Here is a 26,988-nt window from a genome sequence, read left to right as displayed (position 1 = left end):
CATCCAGCAAGTGCTTTTGCATTTTTAGCCATCAGTCTGACCTGATCCTATGCTGCACCATTGAGGGTGCAATCTATTCAATGTGGGGCGTGGTGGGGGGGGGAGAAAAAGAATTGCATCTTAGCAAATGAGAAAAGGATGCTGTTTTAGTTGTAATATAAAATCCTTGTGTGAAGCAGACTTGTAGAATTACATGGCAATTCCTAGACCACCCATCACTCCTTGTGATTCCCATCTGAAATGCTAACAAGAGGTTTCATAGAACTAAGCTGAAAGATGTAGCTGGTTAATATAGCGCTATATGACCCCTTTCTCTCACCTAGATTGGAATTGTCCTCCATAATACTGGGCTATACTGTAAACAGTCATGCACCATCTATGAAACTGAGGCTTTGCTCCCTGCTCCTCTCCTTTATTTCACTGGAAAATAACAAAATTGACATTGCCATGATATTGGGCTCCATGTGTTATCCGCTATGTAAACAAATCTGTATTGCCATTCACCTCATAAGAGGCAATGCCAGGTAGAGTGCTAAGGATCTAGCAAAAAAAAAAAAAAAAAATCAATCAGCAGAAGTGTTGTGTACCTTGGCTCTTCAAATGGGACTTGGGATGGCTTCTCTTCCAGTATTTCCAGTCTGGCCTCCTGGTTTCTTGTAGCTTGGGCTTATCAAAAAGGCTAGAATCTGTGTTCACTGCATGATCTACCATTGAGATCTTGGCTGGACATGTTTCTTCATTACTTTGGGAATCTGAGGAGCATGAAGAAGAGCTAGACATGACAGCAGCTGCTACTGCTTCTTCTTTTGGAGCACCTTCCAGTGCTAGGAGTTGTTGTGTGCTGGGCTTTCTGCTGTCACCCTGGTGCAATATGGGTAAAGAGGGCTCTTGCCACCAGCCACTGGGTTTAGGGCAACAGCAGCCACACAGTGTGGATGCAAGCAAAGGACATGTGTGGTGAAAAGAACTATGACCAGGACAGATAAAAGAGCAACGTGACCACTGGAGCCCACCTAAAGTACACGCAGGCATAGGAGCTGGTAGAGACCGACATGAACATATGTAGTAGTTAGCCTGCTGAAGTTGCCCTCCCAACATGTTTCTGCTAGTGAGAGGCCTATGGATCATATCCACAATTCTCTTCCACTGTGCTGGTGGTATCCACAAGGCTATTCCTACTGGGACTTTTGCTTTCGTGCCATTCCAAAAGCTGACAGTAATTTCTTCATCTTCTTTGGCTGTTGATGAGAAAACATAAACCATGTTATGAAGGCTCTCGCTCTCCACTGTTAAATTGAATAGGCTGGTTGACCAAGCCACAAAGAAAGCCTGAGTAGTGTGTACCAAGGCATGAGGGAACAGGGATATACCAGCTAGCCAGGCCTCCCATCACTGCCACTGCTTCACAGTCGCACTCCTGCTCCACCCAGGATCAGTTCCTGTTTGTAGAGGCAAGTGCTGAATTCAGGGGAGAGTCCCCCCACCCACCGTGAGATGGAACACTGCTGGTCAGTGTGGCAACCCATGGGAAGCAACTTGCTTCTGGTTCGGTGTTTGCTTTGACAGACAAGTTCTGAAAATGAAGAGAATGGGCGGCGGCGGGGGGGGGGCGCATGGCTAGCCCCTGTTCCTTGTGAGCACGGAGTAAAGTATTCTTCCTATACACTACATCCTGCATCCAGTTTAACACCTGAGCAGGGCTAGTGTGATCTCTACATTCTAATCTAACAAGCATGTGTGATCTTCTAATGCTTTCATTTAGAAATTTATAATTTACTCCACTCAAGTTTGAATACAAGCAATATGTTTCCAGCTAATGAAGAGTTACCATACAAAATAAAACCAACAGATGCAGGCTGTGGATACATTGCACCCCAAATAGCCAGTACAGATATGCTTAATCTACCAAATCAAGTTGTTTGTTTCAGTGGTTTGTTTCACTGCGCCTCGCTCAGGCTCTCTGGGGATTGGGCACTGGGAAGTGCCGCCACGCAGTGCCCCAATAATGCACCGTGCAAGTGCTCAGTGCGTTACTGGGAGCTCCCCTCTACCCGAGTGTGTTTGCTGCAGCTGACACATGATCGTGAGGGCTGGTGTTGAGGTATGCTCATGCCCAAAGTCTCGGTTAAGTGGCGGGCTACTTAAGAGGGCCTGCTGCCGGGAATGGCTCCTGGCTATTCTCACATGCAGCAGAAACCGGTCTGGGCTTCTTTAGCCCAGTTTCTGCTCCCTGTGTGAATAGCCTCAGTTTTTGATTGTGTGAATGTAAGTAAAGTAAAGTGTGCCGTCAAGTCAATTTCGACTCCTGGCAGAGCCCTGTGGTTTTCTTTGGTAGAACACAGGAGGGGTTTACCATTGCCATCTCCCGTGCAGTATGAGATGATGCCTTTCAGCATGTTCCTATATGGCTGCTGCCCGATATAGGAGTTTCCCATAGTCTGGGAAACTTAGCAGCAGGGATTTGAACCAGCAACCTCTGGCTTGCTAGTCAAGTCATTTCCCCACCTCAATGTATTACTGAAGAGTTCTAGCAAGAATCACCTAGTGGTTGTGTTGCAAAGCAGTCATCGTTTTTACCTCTCAGGGGATCCCTGGTTTCAATGCCTAGGAGGACGGTGCCAGGGCCATATCTTTTCTGCTCCGGTTCCCAAGGTGCCAGCACTTTGTCACCAGGCAGTATGGAGTGTCTCATGCCATTCACATACTCCAGAATGTCATTGCTGGCTGTTTTTTGCACAGATGTGTCCCCCTCGCCCACCATAACTGGCTTGGCAAACTGTACAAGGAATGTTCTTTTCTCACCCTGTTTCCAAAAGCAAAATGCAGAATTTAAAAAATAAATAAATTAGGGTGCCAAGTTAACATAAGCATCATTTGACAGAACTGTAGAAAAGCATAATATGGAATATGAGAGAGCTACCTTTCCTGTTACTTGGGAATAGTGTGGTATACTGTCATTCCGCTGGAACATGCCACACCCAAGAAAACTGTATTCTTGAATAGTGAGGTGGTAATAAAATGCTAGTAAAGTCAAATGTGTGCACCTAGTTCACCCACCTACAATGGCCTCTACATTCATTTCAGTGAAGGGGAGTGCTGAACACACATCCACTCTGTTTGTTTAAGTTAGTGGGAATGCCTACACGCACACGCACACGCACACGCACACGCACACACCCCTTCGTGTCCTCGGTGCAGACGAGGAATTCATCACCCTCCATGGAAGGTTTTTTGCACCATGAGCCAGGCACAGAGGGGAAGGTGGCGCAATGTTCATGTGTCTCCCCTCCTTCCCAAAGCCCTTTCCCCTTGTATTAATATGTTCCTGAAGGCTGCACCTAAATTATGGAAACTGTACAGATGTATGATTTAGTGTGCATAATTTAGGCTGCAACCCTAAACACACCAGGTAGGAACCCATTGAACTCGATGGAACTTCTGTGTAAGCATGCACACTACAGGCCTTGTGCTATTAAGCTGAGTTCTATGTTGGAGTTGTCACAACATGCAGCCGCCCACCCTCATGAGTGCAGCTGCTGAGACTGGTCATATCACGGATGAGATCTGTTAATGGGGGAGATGGAGGAGCCTCCCTGAACCGCTAATGATCTGAAGGGGGCAACACGCAAACAATCCCTGTTCCTGGATCAGGCCTGGAAGAACCATGTGTATGGCAGCCATTTGCAGATGAGGTCCCTCTGTCAGGCTAAGTTCACATGTGTAGAAAAACCTGCTTCCACTCCCATATGGCCCTAGCCAGACTGGGAGAACAAAGAGAAAGGGATGCAGCACATCGGAATCCCACCTCTTAGCCAATGCTGCCCATACAGCTTCAAATATTCTTTCACAACCATGCCTGATAGAAGGCAGATCACTTGTAACTGTTCCTGAAACTGGCAGACATGTTGCACAAGGCGACACAGGTGATTCTGGACCACCCCCACAGCTGCAGTCATCTGAAGCAACATCTGTGGTGTTCTAGAGCAGGGCTCATCCGCTACTGCTTAAAATTGCACAAACACACTTCCGCAGCAGTCTGTACAATATACCTAGAGCTGTGGAAGTGCGATTGTGCAATTTTAAGTGGATGAGCTGTGTTCCACAACACCGCGGGCACTGCTTTAGACACCTGCTGCTGAGTGGTCCATTCAGAACTAAGTAGTACATTCATACAGTTTGGATAATTTATTCTGGAGTGCAAAATTTGTTTCAAACAGAAATTATTATTTGGGGTTCTTTCCCCCCTTTTTGTGAGAGTGCACAACAAAACCTGTCCTACCTAAATTTTACGTAGAGTGAGTGAATTTCACACATTGCACAGTTTTGTAAGGAGACAGTAAGCAAGCTCTAAAAAAAAAAAAAGATTTTGGATTCATTCCAGAGTCACTCCTGATCTGGCAATTTAGATTTTCCAGTCTCTCAGAGACTTTGCGTAAGCAAACAAATCCACCTCTTGCTTCCTTTTCAAAGTGAGGACATGGTTTTGTTTTTAAAGTTTCAAGTGCTAACAGCCTAATGAATTGAAGGCTGGTTTTTATGAAAACAGACAACTAAAACCGTTGAGTATATATCAACACACTAACACATCTCCAGCAATATTGATGTTTCTTGGTTTGCTCATAATAGCTGATAGGAAACTATACCCAAATAGCACAAATCACTGGTGACACCTGGCATTAGAATAAAAACACAAAATAACTAGCAAGGTAAAGAGAGTCCTAACTGTCAGTGCGAGTGATTTTTCTCTCTCAAGATGGGGGGTCTAAACAAGGCAAAAGCAATCTAGACATTTTTAAAGGACAGAAAACTGGGCAACCAATATGGCCAAAAGACTAATAGCAATTTCCATGCCCTTGTATGCTTTTATTCTTGTGCAGGTCTGGGACCGGACTAAAGACTGATTGATTGATTGACTGACTAATAGCAACAAAAGTGGTACAATATTCAAATGTCTTACAGTACAATCCAGTCAAGGTAAAGTGTGCCATTGAGTTGGTGTCGACTCCTAGTGACCAGAGAGTCCAATGGTTGTCTTTGGTAGAATACAGGAGGGGTTTACCATTGCCATCTCCTGCACAATATGAGATGATGTCTTTCAGCATCTTTCCTATATCGCTGCTGCCCGATATAGGTGTTTTCCATAGTCTTGGAAACTATGGACTTTAAGGACTTCAAAGGTAATAGCCAGCACCTTGAATTGGATCCAGGAACAAATTGGCAGCCAGGTCAGCTCTTTTCAAAATAGGTATAGTATGGTCCAAGCAAGCAGTTCCAGAGAGAACTTTGGCAGCTGCATTCTGCACCAACTGAAGTTTCTGAATATTCTTTAAGGGCAGTCCCACATAAAGTGCATTGCAGTAATCCAGCCGCAATGTGACTAAGGCATAGAAAATTGTAGCCAGATAGGGACGTAGGAAGCTGCCATATACTGAGTCAGACCATTGGTCCATCTAACTCAGTATTGTCTACACAGACTGGCAGCGGCTTCTGTCTCAGTCCTATCTTGGAGATGCCGGTGTTGGGGACCCCCTCCATACCCCAACATTAGACCCAGAGGTACCAACCCAGAAGTATATGGAATTCAGGCCTGTGTCTGATTTCATTTTATATTAAGGAATGAATTAATGCCTGGATTCAGATGACCTAACCAGTACATGACACCCAGATCTCATGACTGCCTGGTAAATGATTTGTAAAGGCAGGGGTAATCTAGCATTGTTTATCAGTGTTTGTGGAACTCACAAGAGACACAATGGGTCCTGTGAGATTACCAGTCTCACACTGCTAAAATTAACCTGCTGTCCGGTAATCCCCTTACCTCACTGACAGGATGCTTCTGCCTCAGTCAAATGTCTTGATTAACTCGCCTCACACATGTACCCCTTTTTGATGTTACTTTTTTGTTATAATTGCACACTAGATAGAGGTACATAAGAAGTAATTTAATTGCTGTCACACGCAAATAGAGCTAATTCTTTCGCTAACTCCTGACTTTTAACATTCTTGGGACAAGGCAGGAGAAGATGTAGATTTGTTTTGGGGAATGTCAATAAAACAATACTCTGCGAACAGGAGAGACCCTGTTTACCCTGGACTGACCAAATATCCTGAGCTAATTTTGATAATTAAAAGACAATATCCAGAGGATAGCAGGAACAGACGCCTTTTGTGACCCAGAAGACTCAAATGGACATCAAAGGACAGAACCACTATAAAAAGGAGTCTCTGGACATGGAAGATTAGCAGTCTGTTGCCTACAAGCAATCTTTTGCCTACAAGCAAGACTTGCTCATGAGTAATCCAAGGGTTTGCTGCCCAAGCCGCGGGGCTAGAGGCAGGAACTCTTTCCAGGGAGAAGGGACCCGTTTGTGACTTCTATGCAGCAAGAAGTCAAGACTCGCCAGCCATGATACTCCCAAGCAATCTTGCCTAACAAGCATACTTGCTCAAGAGCCATCCCAGAGTTCGCTGCTAAGCCACGGGGCAACAAGCAGGAACTCCATGGACAGGAACTCTCTGTGACTTTTGCTGTGCAGTGAGAAGTCAAGACTTCCCCAGCCATGGTGCTCTCACTCTCAGCCTCGCTCTGAGCAAACTGCCTGCTTGACTGATAGAAGACTGCATCGCTCTCAAGCTCCTGTTTCCAGCTACAGCCTCTCTCCTTCAGCTGAAAGCCCCACCGCTCTCAAGCCTCTGACCCTGGTAATATGCTGCTCCACAAGCCTTGGAGCCCTCCATCCTTTCCCCTCCTTCTCCTTTCCCCTCTTTCCTCTACTAATTCCTGATCTCCCCAACCCATGCCAGTCCTCAACCTTCCTTACCCCCCCTTTTTCCCACCTATATCTGAATTATATTAAGCTCTAGGAAGGTTTAATACACACACACATATGTTACTTAGGAACACTGGGTGAATGTTGTTGCTGGCTAGGGTTGAAATATTGTTAGTAATACTGATAGATTGTTCTGTTTTCTGCTCACTTAGATTGATGTTGTTATTCTTTTATACTCAATAAAGCCCATCGAATCATTTAGGATTGCTTTGATCTCCTTTCTTCCTCACACCCAGATCCTACATGGTCACCATATAAAATAACTGGTCACTTTGTGACACTGATGAAACAGGCCTAATTTTGTATGCTAGCTGATAAGCATATTTAGTATACAAATCAGGCCTGGTTCACAACACCGGGGAGGGAACTTGGAACCTAGATCTCTTCCCAGGGTGGCTCCATCCCCTGAGGGGGATATCTTAAAGTGCTCACACATCAAGTCTCCCATTCATATGCAACCAGGGTGGACCCTGCTTAGCTAAGGGGACGAGTCATGCTTGCTACCACAAGACCAGCTCTCCTCTATCTGCCTTCTCAAGAAAGCGCTGCAGTTGGCACACTAGCTGAAGCTTTGCAAACGCACCCCTGGTCACCGCCTCCATCTGAGCATCCAAAAGCAGAGCTAGGTCCCGCAACACCCCCAAGCTGCACATTTGCTCTTTCAAGGGGAGTACAACCCCACCCAGAGTGGATTGAATCACTCGATCCAGACAGGCTTTTCTACTGACCAGCAGCATCTCTGTTTTGTCCAGATTTACCCTCAGTTTACATTACTAGTTATAACAACAGTAACCTTGGGCCAAACTGAACCTAATGTGATCTATTAAACAGACCTATGCATTAGGTGTTAATACCAAAGACTGTGACCCTCCAACCTGGATTAGCTCAACAGTCAACTAAATCAATGTAGTCTTGTGCACAAATCATTGGTTTGTGCACAAGAGGTTGACACATTCACTTGAATCGTTGTGCTTTTTCCCCAATGGTCCTGTTCTTCCTAGTGAAACTGACAGACAGTGTTACTGAGGGAATTTAATAATCTCAGTCAATGCATGTGAGAAGAGAATATTGCAATTTACCTGTATCTCCTTTATTACAGTGCCAAGGTAATAGTATCCATCTGTTTCCCTTCTTGCCAGAACAGGAACCCCAGCAATGTCCAATGATCCCTCCAAATTCTTTGCTGCCTTCCATGTTGAAACAGGAAAATGGGGGCAGTGGCCCAGATATAAGCACCTTTGAATAAATTGAAAGACGTTTATGTCAACACTGGGAATTCTCTTGACAAGAAAAACTCTCAGGTGTCAAGGCTAGAACCTTGATCCAGGTGGAGAGTATTGCTTCAGAAGAGCACCCTGCTTCCCCACTATTTCTGCATAAGCAATGCCCCGCCCTGTCTGAAAAATCAGAGGATCCACAAGCTAACCTCCATCGCAAGAGAAGCATTGGATTGTGGGATGGCATGTGGGTAAAGGGGCTGGCATTTCCAAGTGGAGCTGTCCTTCTTGAACTAGCCAGTCACCATTGGTCGAGTGGTGCTGATTTTTAATCCCAGTCCCAGAAGACTTTTTAAATTCATACCTTGTGTTATTGAGTGATCTAGCAACACAAGCAGGAGATGCTAAGGAGGAATGACTGTAGATGGAACTAGGATTAGCTAGAAAGCCAGTAAAAGAAGATTTAGCTTGCGTTGGGATTGTCCAGCAGTGACTGGGGTATGGAGGAAAGCACCACATGCAGTTATCCATTCCTTCAGAAACACTAACCTACCAAAAAAAAAACACAACACAACAACAGCATAAGGCAAATTAGGCATTCTGAAGAGGGAAAACATGGCATCAGAACATGCTAGAATTAATCCAACTCATGGCTTTGGGGATATCACCCCCACCTTCAGAAGAATTCAATAACTTAGAATCAGGATTCAAGACGCTTTGTCCCAATGCACTTCCAAGAAGGTAGGGAAATAAACTGTTTGTCTTACTTGAAAAAAATGCCCATTTGGGAGAAGCAGCTTGGATCTTTCTGAGTTGATTCACTTGTGGGAGATAAACAAATAGCACTAGGATTAGCAGCACTGCCTGTATGCTTGTTGCATACCCTCTGTAACACATGCTTGGCCTCTACATTTACACAGTCTTATCTAAGTCTGCTGTTTAAAGAGCTCTAAGCCCACTTTTCTCAAAGCAAAATGCCTCTGCTTGCTGACGGGGATACTATATGTTTTAATAATATAAATATAATATAATTATATTATCTATCTTCCATATATATATAGAGAGAGAGAGAGAGAGAGAGAGAGAGAGAGCTAAGGCATACCCGTGGCTAATCCTTCCCATGCATGGCAGCTCTCACAACAGTTCGTGAGCAGAAGCACCTGATTGGGCAGTGGGGATTCCATATGCAGATAGGGAGAAGGAGCCTGTGAGAGCAGAAGCACCATGTTGACTGGGCAGTGGGGATTCCACATGCAGATAGGGAGGAGGAGCCTGAGATGGTGAAGGTCAGTTGGAATGCAACTGTTAGTGGGCAGGGTCTGTGAAGAGAGGGGTTGTGGGAGAGGAAAGAGCCCCTTCAGGAGAAGGAGGCTGCCAGAGGCGTATCTAGGGCAAACAGCGCCTAGGGCAAACACTGAAATTGCGCCCCCTGTCCAAACATCTGACACCCATCTTTCAGATAACTTTACCATAATATCAGCTGAAAAATACAAGTCAAGCTCATATTAATCTTTTAATATTAATCTTTTAATATTAAAAAACTAGATATTAATCTAGTTAAGATATTAATCTTTTAAAAATATATTAATCTTTTAATATTTAAAAAACTATTTAGCAGTGGACGTAGCCAGACCAAAAAATGCCGATAAACTGCAAATTTCACTACGCTGGGGCTCATGAAATACCCAAGTACTATGTGGAGGTGTACTTGGAAAACTAACCCCTGCTAACTTGGCAAAGAGGCACCTTTTAACGTGGTGATTCTCTTTATTGAGCAGGGGGAGAGTAACTGGCCCTATCCACCCCCAGCACAGTATCTCCAGTGACTGTTGCTGGTGTCTATCTGATGTTTCTTTTTAGATTGTGAGCCCTTTGGGGACAGGGATCCATCTTATTTATTTATTATTTCTCTGTGTAAACTGCCCTGAGCCATTTTTGGAAGGGCGGTATAGAAATCAAACAAACAAACAAACAAATAAAGGAACAAACAGAAGTGCCTGTCTAATTCTCTACTATGCATTGTAGCATCACTATTACATAAGTTTTAAAAATAAATTGAGAATTTGACTTTTCCCAGATATTCTGAAAATATTTAAAGGATATGCAGAGTAAACTGTGTCACTGCTTGGAATATATTCTAGTATTTCAGAAAGACAGTTAAAATGAGAGAAAGAGAGCAAGAAACTCCCAGTGGGTCTTAATACTAAGGATTTCACACTGATTCAAAGACAAACTCACCATTAATAGTCTTAATTAATTAAGACATCACATTTAACTCACTTATCACAAGAAGCAAAGTAAGAGCAAATGAATACAATCCTAGCTCATAAGCTTCAGCTCATTATTCACAAACCCTGATTCTCTGTACGTAGTGCCAAACTAAATATGTGTACAGTGACATATTAATTTTTTTAATTTTTTTTTAACCTGTAGTCCCTTTGGGGGGCTTCCTAAAGGCCGTGGGGGGGGTCTGAAAAGGTTCCCCCTCCCCCCACTAACCTCTAGGGCCTCACAGGGACCATTTGAGCATGTGCAGAGGCCATTTTTAAAAATAAATTTTGTTTTTTAAAAATGGCCACTGAAAACAAAATGGCCACCGTGCATGCTCAAGTGGCTTCTGTGAGGCCTGGCATGGCCTCGGGCCTCACAGAGGCCATTTGAGCATGCACGGTGGCCATTTTGTTTTCAGTGGCCATTTAAAAATAATAATTTTTAAAAATGGCGCCCCCCTTCAAGTGGTGCTCAGGGCACGTGCCCTGCCTTCCCTACCCTAGATACGCCCCTGGAGGCTGCTACTGTGTGAATTAGAAGAGGAAACAAGATGAACAAGACCTGTTAAGTCAGGAAGGGAGAAGGAGAGGGAGGGAGAGGGAGAGGGAGAGGGAGAGAAGAAAGACAGAAGGGAAGAGCAACAATATGGTGAGATGTAACTTTAATAAATCTATACCGGATCGGTCATCACCCGGGTCAACAAGGACCGCGCCAGGTGCTATAGTCCCTGGATATCTGGTGGCAAGTGGGCTACAGGACTCAGGATCTTCAGTTGAGCAACCAGGGCTGGAGACAGCAAAGCTACTGGAAGAAACGTCGCTTAACCAGAAAAAAAATACAAAAAATGCCAACAAAGAAATAATGATCTGCTATTACAAGTCTAGTCCAACTAGAAGAGGTTATTTAAAAAGAATGTACCAAATTTGGAAAGAGAAGCATCCAGATACAGAAATAACAGAACAAAGGCTAGCAGACCAGAGAAGATTCATAATAAGAAATAAAGTATTCACAGAAGTTGAGCTGGAAGAACTGCAAAGAGCAGCACAGGCTCAAGATATGGAAGAAGAATTACCACCAACTGAAGCAGTTGCTCAGGCACAGATGGAGGAGGTGTTGGAAATAGAGGATACCACCGTAGCTGAACTGTTTCAAAATCAAAACCAGGCAACCTCCCCTTTGCCTTCACCTCAAAAACCCAAATGCCGTTTAACAGAAAAGCAACAAGAACTAAAGCAAAAAATAACTGAGCACATGAACCAAACAACCACCAGGGTTCGACTTCCAGCTCTAAAAACAGTTGCCAAAAAGCAACTTGCTCAGGCATTAAAAGATGTCAATGCTGCACTTGCAGAAATAACAACCAAGAATTTGCAAGAAACAAACCAACTAATGTACAGTGCAGCAACAATAACAACACAAGAGCTCGGATATAAGATCAGTGGACCTGTCAAAAAAGAAAGCAGTACATCACCTAAATGGAAGATTCGATTAGAAAATAAAATCTCCAGGCTTAGATCAGATGCTAGTAAATTGAAAGATATGAAAGACAAGAAGCTGAAGAATGAAAACACCAAACAGTATCTGATGCAAAAATACCACCTAGATTCAAGGAAAATTAGAGAAGTCCTGGAAATAATAAAGCAGCAAATAACAGCAGTGTCAAAGAAGATTAGCAGATATGAAGCCAGAATTACACAACACAGGCAGAATCTCCAATTCCAGTCGAATCAGAGACGTTTCTACCAAAGCATAGAAGGAGAAACTGCAAGAAACCTAGAAACACCAAATAAAGAAGAAACAGTGCAATTCTGGGGGAAATTATGGGACAATCCAATAGATTATAATAAAAAAGCAGGCTGGATGAAAGAGGTCAAAAAATGTAACCAACAAATGCAAGATCTAATAATAACACCAGAATTAATAAGTGAAAGAGCAAAGAAAATTAAAAATTGGACTGCTCCAGGCGACGATGAACTGCATGGCTTTTGGCTTAAACACCTAACACGCCTTCATAAACAACTATCAAAACAGTTCAATCACATTTTGCGAGGAGGTGATATTGAACAATGGCTAACAACTGGGAAAACTCATCTCGTAATGAAGACCCAGCAAAAGGTGCAGTTCCAAGTAATTATAGATCGATAACCTGCCTGCCAACCATGTTCAAATTATTAACTGGAATAATAGCAGATGAAGTGATGCAACACTTATTAACTAACAAACAGCTTCCAGTTGAACAGAAAGGAAATTGCCCGAACACCAGAGGCACAAAAGACCAGCAGCTGATTGAGAAAATGATTTTAGAAAATTGCAAGAGAAGAAAAACAAATCTAAGTGTTGCATGCATTGACTACAAGAAAGCCTTCGATTCATTGCCTCACACATGGATACTAAAATGTTTAGAAACAACTGGTGTCAGCAAAAACATTCAGATATTTATTTAAAAAGCAATGAGCATGTGGAGTACACAGTTAACAATCAATGGCGAGGCACTTGGACAGGTTAGCATTAGAAGAGGCGTTTTCCAAGGGGACTCACTATCCCCTCTGTTGTTTGTAATCGCCATGACCCCACTTTCACAAATACTAAACAAAACAAGCCTCGGATACCAAACATCTAAAACATCCAGTAAAATCAACCATCTGCTGTACATGGATGATCTGAAGTTGTATGGAAAGTCCCAGTCAGAAATCGAATCACTGCTAAACACTGTCCATATATTCAGTAGCGATATAGCAATGGAGTTTGGACTAGACAAGTGTGCTGCATTAATAATGAACAGAGGGAAAATAAGAAAAACAGAAGGAATAGAACTGCCCAATGGAAGCAACATCAAGAACCTGGAAGAGAAAAAACATTACAAATACTTGGGCATTCTCCAGGCTGATAACATCGCACACACTGAAGTTAAAAGAAAAATTGGAAGTGAATACATCAGGAGAGTCAGAAAAATCCTCAAGTCCAAACTCAATGGCGGGAACATCATACAAGCCATAAACACCTGGGCTATACCTGTTATTAGATACACTGCAGGAATAATAGACTGGACCCAGGCAGAGCTAGAGACGCTAGATCGTAAGACCAGGAAAATCATGACCATCAATCATGCTCTGCACCCCCGCAGTGATGTCGATAGGATATACCTCCCTCGCAGCTCAGGTGGAAGAGGAATGCTGCAAGTCCATCAAACAGTAGAGGAGGAGATAAGAGGCCTTGAAGAATATATAAGGGAAGAAGATGCACTTCAAATGGTCAAGAACGCAGAACTATTCAACACCAATGAAACAAAACAGGCCTACAAGAAAGAACAAGTCAAGAACCGAGCAGAAAAATGGAGAAATAAGCCCCTGCATGGTCAATATTTACACAATATAAGTGGAAAATCAGACATCACCAAGACCTGGCAATGGCTTAAGAATGGCAACTTGAAGAAAGAAATAGAGGGTTTAATACTGGTTGCACAAGAACAGGCACTAAGAACAAATGCAATAAGAGCAAAAGTAGAAAGGTCAACAACAAACAGCAAGTGCTGCCTCTGTAAAGAAGCAGATGAAACAGTGGACCACCTGATCAGCTGTTGTAAGAAGATCGCACAGACTGACTACAAACAAAGGCATGACAAGGTAGCAGGGATGATACACTGCAACATCTGCAAAAAATACAAGCTACCTGTAGCCAAGAAGTGGTGGGACCATAAAATTGAAAAAGTTGAAGAAAATGAATATGTAAAAATATTATGGGACTTCCGACTACAAACAGACAAACATCTGCCATACAATACACCAGATATAACTGTAGTCGAGAAGAAAGAAAAACAAGTCAAAATAATCGACATAGCAATACCAGGGGATAGCAGAATAGAAGAAAAAGAAATAGAAAAAATCACCAAATACAAAGATCTACAAATTGAAATTGAAAGGCTGTGGCAGAAGAAGACCAAAATAATCCCATTGGTAATTGGCGTCCTGGGTACAGTTCCAAAAGACCTTGAAGAGCACCTCAACACCATAGGGGCCACAGAAATCACCATCAGCCAATTACAAAAAGCAGCTTTATTGGGAAAAGCCTATATTCTGCGACGATATCTATAACCATTGACAATAAAATTCTGGCATCCCAGGTCCTTGGGAAGGACTCGATGTCTGGATAAAACAAACCAGTCAATAACACCTGTCTGACTGTGTAAACAAGAAATAATAATAATTCAATTTCTATACGGCTCTTCCAATAATGGCTCAGGGCGGTTTACAAAGAGAAACAACAAAGAGATGGGGCGAGGAGCCTGTGAGAGCAGAAGCACCATGGTGATTGGGCAGTGTGGATTCCATATGCAGATAGGGAGGAGGTGCCTGTGATGGTTAAGGTCATAGGAACATAGGAAACTGCCATTTACTGAGTCAGACCATTGGTCTATCTAGCTCAGTCTTGTCTTCACAGTCTGGCAGAGGCTTCTCCAAGGTTGCAGGCAGGAATCTCTCTCAATCCTATCTTGGAGATGCCAGAAAGGGAACTTGGAACCTATATGTTCTTCCCAGAGCGGCTGCATCCCCTAAGGGAAATATCTTACAGTGCTCACATGTAGTCTCCCATTCAAATGCAACCAGGGTGGACCCTGCTTAGTTAAGGGGACAAGTCATGCTTGCTACCACAAGACCAGCTCTCCTCTCTTCCATGGTCAGCTGGAATGCAACTGTTACTGGTCAGAAGATGTTCTTGATTGTAGAGGAGAGGAATCTATATATGTAAGAGGATAGTGGGCAGAGGTCTGCGATGAGAGGGGTCATGAGGGAGGAAAGAGCCCCTTCAGGAGAAGGAAGCTTGCACTGTGTGAATTAGAAGAGGAAACAAGATGAACAAGATCTTTTAACTCAGGAAGTGGGGGAGAGAGAGGGGGGGAGAGCAAGTGGAGGAGAGAGTAAGAGAGAAAAAGAAGGGAGGGGAAGAGAGAAAGAAGGAAGGGCAAGAGATGGGCCTGGAAAAAAAAACAATAAAAAAGTTATTTCTAACAAGGAATTATAATTTACTCTTGAATAAACCAAAGTTGTCTTCACTTGCTTCACCATCTCCAAAGAGCCTTTATTTAAAATGTTGGCACATCATGCCCATTTATTTTAATGTGCTTAATAAATGAATTAGGGAGCAATTTTTGATGGTCAAAAATGCTTGAGCTGATTGATAGCTCTAGTTAGAAGGAAATGCCAGAGAGTAGAACAAGATCCAGTTCTGCTTGAGTGCCCATTAGGTTCCCCCCCTCTGTGTGTAATCTCATATTTCAGGGCCAATTTGGATCAAGTCACAGTGTAGCAGGGAAAAGGTTAGACCTGCCACCCCCACCCACCCACATCACAGCTATGCCATGACCCAAGTCCAGATCTTCAGCCCCACAACTGATTTTCATGGGGGGGGGGGAAAGATGGTGGGAGTTCCCAATACAGAATTCCTAAACTGCATCAAGTTTGGCCATCAGTATATAAGCACTATAAATTTAAGGCCTTTGCAGATTGCCTACATTATGTAGGCTGCAGATCTCTTCCTTCTTCATTTATTGAATGTGGGGGGCTGATCCCAGACCTCAAACCACACTGTTTTGTACCCAGGAATTAAAAAATAATTTTTTTTTTAAAGAAAGAAAAAATCCAAGAAGCCCAAGCGTATCAAAAGAGTGTTAACTTAACCTCTCACATCCTTTCTAATTATGACACGCTGAATCAAGTCACATTATATAAATCTTTGAAGAGATACAAAATTGTTTTGCCAGTGTGTCTGCTAAATCTTCAGATGTCTGGCATCTGCTGTTGCATTGCAAATCTTATTTTGACAGTCACTGAATTGTTCTATCTTCATATGACAATTGTAAATGTGATGATTTCCTTGTTTTGAGAAGCATGTCACTATAAAGTATAAGAAAATTCTGGATGGATCAAAATACCTCTTTATCATAAATCACTCCATTATTTGAATGGAATGTTCCTTTCCAAACCTATTGGAGCAAAAGCTTACATGATCAAAAATGGTAGGCAAACCATCTTCTTTCCTTACTGCTTCAGAACAAAAGCTTGCAGGGTAAGTCCTAGGACATACTCCAAGCTTGTGGGATCTACTTTATTTGTATTCAAAGCCTGAGGTCTGACTACCAGACTAGCTGCACCTCTGTGACTACCTTTGGAACATCACCGTTATTATAATAAAATGTGTAATTATAGATGACAGTTTGAAAATGTTTTGTGTACTAACTATGCAGATTTAAGCGAACTTAGAAGTGACTCTCATCCATGCACAAACCTATGCAAAAAGGACTGTCCACAGTTATTTTCAATTAGTTCCATCACATATGTTGCACTTTGCAGTAGGTATGCTCATACATTTTTACATACTAAATGTATTAATAAAGTCCTGAAATAAATCTTGCTGGAGTCACTGTACAATTACTCAGTGGCTAGACAAAATGATCAGTTAAGTCAAATGGCATATAACTGGAGAAGTTGTTTCATTCTTTCCCTCCATTGAACAATGGCAGGGTTCCAGTCAGTCCTCTGTGGAAGAGAGAGAGATAAGGACAGCTAGGAACTTGTAAAACAGGCTCAATAATGTTAGGTAAAGTTGACCAAAGAAGTTTGAGATAAATAGCACTGAGCATATTGGTTAGCTTATACTGCAATTATTTTGAAAGTTGAAACTAAACACATTTAAAAAAACAAACAAAAAACCTTACCAGATGCCTGGGTGAAATGCAAGGATTTCAGAACTGGCTAAGCTTTGGAAATACTGTACTGTTTCTGCCACTGAGGAGAGTTATTGGTGGCTAGTGTTGTGTTACTAAGCAGGTTGCCATAGAGCTATTGTTAACAGGAACTTAGCACCTGACAGCAAAGCGAGTGTACGTGTGTGTGTACGTGTACACACACACCACACACACACACCCCACACATGCGCGCACACCCACAAATATCAGCAGTAGCTGTTTCAGATAACTCTCTTTTCTAAAGTCACAAAAGGAGGTGATGATTCCACATACTTAAAGCAAATGCATGCAGAAGGTGTACTGGATATTAAGAAAATGTTCAGAGTCCTAGTGTAGTTTGTGCTATACATCCCTTCTTTGAAATATCTTGTATCAAATAAAGCTGCTTGGAAAAGGACAGAGAGCTCAGTAAGAGTGCCTTGGAGTCCAACTGTCCCTCTGAATTCATCATTTCATTTCTAATCTGTAGAAATGTCTTCAGAACCATGGCGAATAAATAATTAATAAACACTAGTAGAGTCCTGTGGAAATGGGCTTCTTTCATCAACTGTCTCAAGTTGCTACTATAACCAAGTTTCATTCCACAGGTGGCCCTGTTTTTCAGTATGTTGTGAAGTTTCCCTCTCACTTGTTCTAATTGCCAGTTCAGAGAAAGGTCAACAGAGCATCATTCTTCTTTTAAAAACTGAATTCCCACTTTCATAGCATTATTGTGGGCTATGGGGTTCAGACTGCTTTGAGCAGTCTGATGGATGATCTCCAACTGGCTATTGATAGAGGGAGTGTGACTCTGCTGATCCTTTTGGCTATATTGTGGCTTTCAATACCATTGACCATGGTATCCTTCTGGACCACCTGAGGGAGGTGGGATTGTGTGGCACTGTTTTACAGTGGTTCCGCTGTTTTACAGTGGTGTCACTTGGAGACCGTTGTTCTGCAAAGTGAGAACTAGAGTGTAGAGTTCCACAAGGCTCCATACTGTCTCCAATGCTTTTTAACACCTATATGAAACTGCTGGGAGATATTATGAGGAGGTTTGGTGCTGGGTGTTATCAATATACTGATGACACCCAGACCTACTTCTCCATGTCAACCTCATCAGGAAATAACGTATCTTCTCTAAATGCCTGCCTGGAGGCAGTCATAGCCTGGATGAGGGATAAGAAACTGAAGTTTGAATCCAAATAAGACAGAGGTACTGACTGTGGGGGGTTGGGACCCGAGATATGGCTTAGATCTGCCTGTTCTGGATGGGGTTACATCCACCTGAAAGATCAGGTATGTAGCTTGGGAGTGCTCCTGGACCCAAAGCTCTCCCTGGTTTCTCAAGTTGAGGCAGTGGCTGGGAGCGCTTTTTATCAGCTTCATCAATTTCTGGTGCTAAATGACCTTAAAACAGAGGTGTATATGCTGGTAACCAGGCTTGACTACTGTAATGCACTCTACGTGGGGCTGCCTTTGTACATCGTCCGGAAATTACAATTGGTACAGAATGTGGCAGTCAGATTGGTCTCTGGAACAACACAAAGGGACCATACAACACCAGTTTCAAGGGAACTGCACTGGCTGCCAATATGTTTTCGGGTGAAATACAAAGTGCTGGTTATTACCTATAAAGCCCTTAATGGCTTGAATCCAGGGTATTTAGGAGAGCGCCTCCTTTGTCATGAACCCTCCCGCCTTTTATGATCTTCTGAAGAGGTCTAGTTATGGTTGCCACTGGCTCATATGGTGGCAACCCAGGACCAGGCTTTCTCTGTGGCTGCCCCAGGGCTTTAGAATATGCTCCCTGCTGAAATAAGAGCATCTCCTTCTCTGTTTGTTTTCAGGAACACCCTCAAGACTCACCTGTTCTCACAGGCTTTTAATCAGAATTAATTTTAATAATTTGTTTTGATAATTGTTTTTTGCTACTGTTTTTATTGTTTTGTGTATTTTAATCTGTGTTGATTTTTAAATATTGTTTTACGTTTTGTACACCGCCTAGAGACCTACATATCAGGTAGTATAAAAATATGATAAATAAATGAATGAATGAATAAATATTGCTACTGAAACTTCCAAGTACGAAATGGGCCAATATGGTTCTACTTCTGACCCTTCCTTTGATCTATCTGCCTTCTTCTCTCCCTGCAGCTTGGGGTAGCAGTGGGCACTGGCAGCAGAGCAAAATCACTTAGGACCCATCAGATCGCACACTATTGGTGCAATACTTCAGCACCAAGAAGCTCAGAAAACATGCAGGAAGGAAGTTAAACAGAGTGCCTTCCTTCTTACCCCAACCCTCAGACAGACCCCCAACCCGATAGACAGGCATTTTACAGGAGGGAGCAGGCAACCTAGGATCCACTTTCCAAGCACATGCATGCATCTACCTTCCCCTTGAAGACAAAAGGCACTGGGCAGGGGGGCTGCTGTGCTGTCATCACTAGCTTAGGTCTGCTTGGCCTGTGCTGCTGAAAAAGCCTGCTGGAATGATAGCAGTAGCAACACAACCAGCAAATCCACTGTGGTGGCACAGCAATAATCACTGCAAAAACTGCTCAAAGAGGCACAGGGAGGGAGAGAGTGAGAAGCGGACAGACTCCCTCCCATTGCTTCCACAACTAGGGGTGTGCAGAACTGGTTTGAATAGAACCTGGTTCGATTCAGACTGGACTGCCACCCACCAAAAGGGGGACGGTCCAAGTTCGAACCCAAACAGGCACGGTTCTGATCGAAATGGTTCGGCCCAGTTCGAGGGGCTATGCTTACATAGGGGAATCTGGTTAGGATTCCCCTTTACAAGCAAAGGGTATTCCAACTTCTAAAGAGAGTTCAAAAGGCAGGTGGGGTTGTGCAAGAGGGCACCTTACCACTGGTGGCACAGTGGTTTCTCTAGGCCCCACTGGCTCTCCTCCCCACCCAGCAGTGCAGGCCTATGGTGGCTTGGTTCTGGCCTCCAGGTGTGTGCAGAGGCCGGAACCAGGCAGCCACTGGCCTGCACTGCTTGCGGGGAGTGGGACTGGCAGGGCCTAGAGAAGCCACCACTCCCACCTCCAGGAAGGTGCCCTCTTGCCCACCCTCTACCCACCACCCTTTGAACCCCTTTAGAGGTAGGGATCCCCTACCTCTGGAAAAGGGAATCGTCACCAGAGTCCCCTTTATTATTATTATTATTATTATTAATTTTATTTATTTAGCATATTTCTATACTACCTGATATAGACATCCCTAGGCAGTGTACAAAGTTAAAACATAACAAATGTAAAAACAATATAAAACAGTTAAAATTCATAAAACAGATAAAGACAGTAAATAAAAACATTAAAATTTAAATTTCAGTTAAAAGCCTGAGAAAACAGGAACATCTTGAGGGTCTTCCTAAAAGCAAGCAGAGAAGGAGATGCTCTTATTTCAACAGGGAGTGTATTCCAGAGCCCCAGGGCAGCTAAAGAGAAGCATGCCCCCTCCAGTTGGGTCAAACTGGGCCAAACTGGCTCAACGGTATGAACCAAACTGCCAAGTCCTAACGAACTGGTTCGCAAACCAGCCGTTTGATTCAAAATTGAACTAAATTGCCAAAAATGGCTCTGTGCACACCCCTATCCACAACCATCCCAAAGAATCATGGGTTAATTATGGCACTTTGTAATTATAATTTTTTTAATAAACAGCCTTGGTCTAATTAGACCCTACCTTAGAATAAAGTTTTAGATCTTACATAAGACTATTCCGTTATAGCTAAAATATTGACATTTTCAAAGTTAATACATATTTAAAATAAGGAACTTTTTATTACCATCAGGTGACTTTGAGCAGTGTGTTTACTAGGTCCTGCATTCTAGGCAAGTATCCAGCAATATTACAATATTGCCTGAGTTTTGAGAAATAAATATTAGCAAAGAAAGCTCTCACTAATCTCAGAACAAGGGAACAAAATATTTTAATCTCTTTATTAAAATATATCATTATATATATATTCAATACACAGCTTGAAATGAACATATTCTTTTTTTATTCTTAGAAAAAATTGCACACATAGCATTGATAATATTTTAAAATATTTGCAACAACTTCAGTCACTTCAACCGTCTGGAATGTCAACACATTCTAACAAAATTCATCTTGGCTCTCTGCAACTCCAAGTCTGAAACAAAGTTTTGCATAACAAGGTGAGTTTTGTAGGCATCTTTTGAAACCTTCACTGGCAGGATATCTGTTGTGTTCCCAGAAATTATTGCATTGTTTTGGAGCACACTATGAACGTCTCGGAATTTGAACACTTTGAGAGTTAGCTTGTGAAGTATTATGAGCATCCTCGCTCTTCTCCTCGGCATCATCATGCAGCACAGATTGGAGATATCGTATGTATTTAATTGCAGCTCGAAGCGTTTCTACTTTACTGAGCCGTTTTTCTAAGTATTCGGCAGGAAGGTGATGTCTCAGTTTGGCATATCCCTCATTGACGCACTTAACCCTCTGCCTTTCCCTTTCATTTCTTTTTCGGATGAATGCTGGACCACAAGAGTACTCACATCTGCTGTAATTCCCACAGGGAACTTGAATTTGGAAATTGCAGGGATCAGTATAGAAATTCTCAGCAGCCAGCTGCTCTGACATTAATGGAACTAGAGGGAAATCTTCAGGGCCAGTGAACTGGTTTGAAGTCTCCGGGTACAAATGTAGTGTGGCAAAAGGATCCCTACAGCAAAGTCTAGACATGTGTCCAACATGGGGGTCACTGAAGAGTGGCATCTTCTCCATGGCATTCCAGGACTTTTTACTAGTTGCTGTGCATCAGGAATAAAACTGAAAAGACACAATTGTTCATCAGCGTAGTGATTCATACATTGTACTTAGTAGGCTAGGTGTTACTGAAAGTATTTTACTGTACTTGTGTTATGGAGATATTGAGGAGAAAAATGAGTGTGGTTATGACCTATTTAAATACAATGTTTCATATGCAAAGCAGACATTTTGAATCATATGCACAAGATACTTAGAATGATTCATTTTGCCCTACAGTTGGAGTTCATAAAGCATAAGGCAGATGTCATTCCTAGAGAAGCGCAGACAGCTGGCAAGATGGGAAAGTTCATACCTATTACTCCTTTTCCCTCCGCTCTCTGCAGGGTGCCCCAGGCTTTCCCCGTATGCCTTACGATGATTGTTAGTGCTTAGCAGGCAGGGTTGTGTTATGCCGAATCTGCTCAACGCTCTCATTGAAATGTGCCTAAATGTGCTTCACCTTGACTGAAAAGGTAAAGTGTGCCATCAAGTCAGTGTCGACTCCTGGCGACCACAGAGCCCTGCGGTTGTCTTTGGTAGAATACAAGAGGGGTTTACCATTGCCTCCTCCCGCGCAGTATGAGATGATGCCTTTCAGCATCTTCCTATATCGCTGCTGCCCAGTATAGGTTTTTCTCATAGTCTGGGCAACATACCAGCAGGGATTCGAACCGGCAACCTCTGGCTTGCTAGTCAAGTCATTTCCCCACTGCACCATTAGGTGGCTTTTCACCTTTACTGTATTGTGCCCCATATTTTTTAATGGACACAACAGAGGACATTTTACCTGCTTTGTATCTTTTCTTCTTAGAGCAGTGCAATAAAAAATTGTATAGAGCAGAGGTCCCAAAATTGCGTCCCAGATGTTGTTGAACTTTAACTCAAAAAAGACTATTGTCGCTGTCGATGATGGGAGTTGTAGCCCAATATCTGGGGAACCGAAGTTGCAAATCCCAGATGTATTGTAAAGGACAGGATCTCCATTTCAGGTTTCAAGCACCAGTTACATACAAAGAACTTCTCCCTCATCCTTATTTATTTTAAGAAATAATGTTAGTAGTTACCTCCTTCCATTTACAAAGCATTACCTGATAATCCAGTTGTTAGCAAACACGGAAATATCACTCTACAAAACAAAATGATCGGATCACATTCCCTATTTTGTTGGGATCTGAATAAGAAATTCCCATTAATGAGTCAAGACCACCAGCTAATCTATCCCAACTTTGATCCTCAGCATATACAATTACCTAGTGCAAAAAATCATTGTTAGACCTTAAAGGCCAAGTTGAAGACAGATCATCCTGGAGAGAATCTATCTATGTGGTCACTAAGAGTCGACACCGACTTGACAGCACTTAATCAATCAATCAATCAGTCTGTCTTAAATATGGCACAAGAAGAGTTAAAACCAAATAAATAAAAATAAAAATAAATAATATAATAAAATAAAATAAAAAATAAATAACAAAGGAACAAGCCAGTTTTCAAGAGGCATGTTTAATACCGTAAACATATTATAGGAGAGCAAAGTTAGTCTAGTTTCCTATATTAACAAATGCGAATCCATGCTCTACATTTTAACACGAGGAAAGATAATGGATTATTATAAGCATTATAATAATCTTTTATAATCAAACCTTTAATTCAATTAAGAACACACATACCATATGAAGTAAAGTTCCACTGATTTAGGTAATTTGCTTAGGAAGAATCGGAATCAATTTTCTATTCTCCCCAAAGCGATTTTGCAACAAAGCTGCACTTGCTTAAGATCCTTTAAGGCTCATCTACTGCCTCAACACCCAAAGCAATCACAAGAGATTATCACAAAACTTGATTCCCAATTTCCACTTTAGGGACTCACCTGTTGAACTATAGAAGAATCCCCCCAATTCCTGGAGAAAAAACTAAAAGTTAAGACGGGGAAAGAGTTGCAAAAGATTGCAGTAAGACAATACAAGCCTATGCATTTTTACTCAGAAGTACTTCCCACTGTGTTCAATGAGGTTTACTCCCTAGGAAGCATGTTTAGGATTGCAGCCTAAACAATTTAATATTTCTGATCATACAGAACAGCTTTCCCTTTTAGAACAAGTTTCCTATTTTAAAAAGTACCGTGTATCTATTAACCATGCATGTCTCAAATTTGGCAATGTGGGTTTAATAGCACTAGACCTAATGTAACACAGTGATTTTCTTTGGTCTACCTTATGTTCCTTACCTGAGTTTGACAGCCCTTGTACTGCTGGACCGAGTCAAAGCCTGATCTGCATTTATAGTCAATTGACAATATGCAAAGTAGCTTGTACTAAGATCTGCTCTTTTCTGGTTTAGCTTCTTCCACCCACGCTGCAGCTATAAAGGCAACATATTAGAATTACAGGATAGAAAGTGTAGTATATTAGATGTCTTTTATGGCTGCTAACTTCCAGTCAGCAGCATATTTATAGCCTACATAAGTTCATATGTTTTAATATTAGCTAATTTTGATATAATTACTCTACTTAGAACTGCAGAACGTGCTAGAGCCACAGGTACTTTTTCACTAGTTAGTTAAATATACCAAGCACAGCAAATTTATAGCATTGCTAGTGCATAGCTGCAATAAACATCCAACTCTGCTAATGGTGAAAATTACTAGTGACTCTTGTGATTTCTAGAAACCAGTGGAAAATGCTGACTATTAGTAAATCTCAAGGCCAACTATGTACTTTTGTTTGAATTAGATATATGTTAGAGATTCAGAGGTGCTAAGCGCTCATGTTAAAGCATAAATAATATTCAGGCTTCCCCCACCCATTTTAAAATGAGAGGAGGGGGATTTAAAATGGAGACGTGGCAGGAAAGGAAGTGCTAAATCATAGTTTATCATTTCAGATTGCCACCAGTGACTTATCTCCCTCCCCCATGAAGTTCCAGTCACATTTACCCATACAAATATGCAGCTGGAACCCCATGGGAGGGAAAAGCCGTGAGAGAACCAGCATGGTGTAGTGGTTAGAGTGTTGGTCTAGGACTGGGGAGGCCCGAGTTCAAATCCCCATTCAGCCACAAACCTCACTGGGTGACTCTGGGCCAGTCACTTATCTTGCAGCCTAACCCACCTCACAGGATTGTTGTGAGGATAAATATAACCACGTACACTGCTCTGAACTCCTTAGAGGATGAGTGGGCTATAAATGCAATACAAATAAATAAATAGCCATCTGAACAATTCGGATCAGAAAAAAGCAGGCGGCCAAAGGGTTAGGCATCTCCTCTAGGGGTGTGTGAGCCGGCTTGATTTGAATCAGGCTCAAGGTCTAATTGACCCAGTTTGACAGGTTCAGGGTCAAACTGGACCAGCCCCATAAAAAATGAGGCCAGTTCGTGTTTGAATTGAGCTGAGCTCGGTTCAAATCGAACTGGCTCGAATGGCTCAAGTGCCGGGTGACCAATTTTGGTGGCCATTCTGTGACACAATGTGTCATGGTGCTCAGTTAGTTCCATTGCCACTGCTTGTTATTGACCAGCCGTGTCCTCTCCCCTGGTTGGCTTGCCAATTGTGCCATTCAGAGTATTGTTGGGGCAACTGTGCCCCCATTGGCGGTGGGGGATGAGGGGGGATGCAGCAAGGAGGGGATTCAAAATGTATTTAAGGGCACCCCCAGGCCTAGAAAAATCACTGCTTCCTGGAGCTGCTTGGAAGATCAGAGAGAGCAGCTGCCTGCTGGCTGAGTGGAGTCTCAGGTTTACTCAGATGTTTGCCTTGAATTGCTTTTTTGGATTCCCATCCCCCTTGCTGGCTGCTTCTCTCTTTTTATTTTAAAAGCAGAGCTGTGCCTGGCTCCTGCTGCCTGCCCAGCCAGCCAGCCTGCTGAGACAGAGAGAGGCTTAGCCCGCTCTCCCCGCAGTTTCTAAAAAAGCGGGTCTCACAGATTGTGAGACCCGCCTCCTTGTGTGCTGAGGCAACGCCTCTGAGCCAGGCTTTGCCCATCATGCTTTTCCTTAAGGTGATGGATTAACTCTAGACCTTGCTGACCACTAGGGACAGCAAAGCCCTGGCAGGTCAGCTGAAGAGTGGGGTGGTGGGGAAGCTATTCAAGAAGTTGGGAGACTCAGAAGACCATGTTCTGGCCTGCCTGTGTGACCCAGCTATGAAGAACAAGGCCGTCACCCCTGATGAGTTGCTCAGGTGGAGGGACCTTCTGGTTGAGCGTGTTAAAGAGACAAAGCAGAGGAGGCTCAATAACCAGGAGGAGGGTGCTGGTGTGCCTACTTCTAGTGTGCATCCCACGCCCGGGAGCAGTGCAGGTAGGTCCCCTGCCTCCTCTTCCCAATCTAGCAGCATGACATCCCTGACAGTGCCAACATAGTTGGCAGCTCCGCCCAGTTTGTTTGTTTGTTTGTTTGTTTGTTTGTTTGTTACATTTTTATACTGCCCCAAACGCGAGTTCTCTGGGCGGTTTACAAGACAATAAAAACCAATACAAAGATTAACACATTAAAATGTTAAAACTATTAAAACACAGTTAAAACAATGTCTAATTAAAAGCCTGAGAGAACAAATGCATCTTGACTGCCTTTTTAAAAGTTGTAAGAGATGGGGAGGCTCTTATTTCAGCAGGAAGTGTGTTCTAAAGCCTCGGGGCAGCAATGGAGAAGGCCCATCCCCGAGCAGCCACTAGACCAGCTGGTGGCAACGGCAGACAGACTTCTCCAGATGATCTCAATGTGCAGTGTGGTTCATAGCAAAGAATGCGTTCTCTTAAATGCCCAGGGCCCAAGCTGTTTAGGGCTTTATAGGTTATAACCAAAACCTTGTACCTTGCCCAGAAACTTATCGGCAGCCAGTGTAGATCTTTTAAGATGGGAGTGATAGATGGGAGTGATATGGTCTCTCTGAGATGACCCAGAGACCAATCTGGCTACCGCAGATTCAAATGGGAGTGCCTTGGCGCTTTGCCAGGGGTGCGGGAGGCTCTGCCGACCAGGCCCTAGAGTGGTGCTGCGCAGAGTGTTTTGCAGTACCTACAGGAGTCAGGACCTGGTGGAGGAAGACCCAGAGACGAATCGTGTCCACTTCTGGGCAGCGTATCGCCAAGTCTGGCTGGACTTGGTAGTGGTTGCTGGATGCCTCCTCTCATGCCCACCGACCAGTGTCTAGAGCGAGAGG

General features: G+C 43.0%; 2 protein-coding genes across 3 annotated transcripts; both read right to left on the bottom strand.

Moving 5' to 3' along the window:
* Window positions 1–287: 287 nt before the first annotated feature.
* C1H11orf16 (chromosome 1 C11orf16 homolog) lies at window positions 288–17,113 on the bottom strand. 2 transcript variants are annotated; one of them, XM_053284457.1, is made up of 5 exons: window positions 17,031–17,113; window positions 8,412–8,596; window positions 7,910–8,066; window positions 2,578–2,803; window positions 288–1,238 (listed from the first exon to the last, which is right to left on the bottom strand). In XM_053284457.1, the coding sequence occupies exons 2-5, from the start codon at window positions 8,576–8,578 to the stop codon at window positions 568–570; spliced, it is 1,221 nt and encodes a 406-aa protein (XP_053140432.1). In that variant the 5' UTR covers window positions 8,579–8,596; window positions 17,031–17,113; the 3' UTR covers window positions 288–567. The 2 variants fall into 2 exon arrangements, with proteins under 2 accessions (XP_053140432.1, XP_053140434.1); XM_053284459.1 differs by lacking the exon at window positions 17,031–17,113 and adding an exon at window positions 9,150–9,181.
* A 4,184-nt stretch (window positions 17,114–21,297) lies between these two features.
* On the bottom strand, window positions 21,298–22,904 carry ASCL3 (achaete-scute family bHLH transcription factor 3). The gene is made up of 2 exons (XM_053245200.1): window positions 22,895–22,904; window positions 21,298–21,832 (listed from the first exon to the last, which is right to left on the bottom strand). The coding sequence occupies exons 1-2, from the start codon at window positions 22,902–22,904 to the stop codon at window positions 21,300–21,302; spliced, it is 543 nt and encodes a 180-aa protein (XP_053101175.1). The 3' UTR covers window positions 21,298–21,299.
* Window positions 22,905–26,988: the final 4,084 nt, after the last annotated feature.

This window comes from Hemicordylus capensis, chromosome 1 (assembly GCF_027244095.1).
Source record: "Hemicordylus capensis ecotype Gifberg chromosome 1, rHemCap1.1.pri, whole genome shotgun sequence".
Lineage (NCBI taxonomy): Eukaryota > Metazoa > Chordata > Lepidosauria > Squamata > Cordylidae > Hemicordylus > Hemicordylus capensis.
Note: the sequence above shows the minus strand (reverse complement) of the source record. Positions and strands in the feature narration are given on the sequence as shown.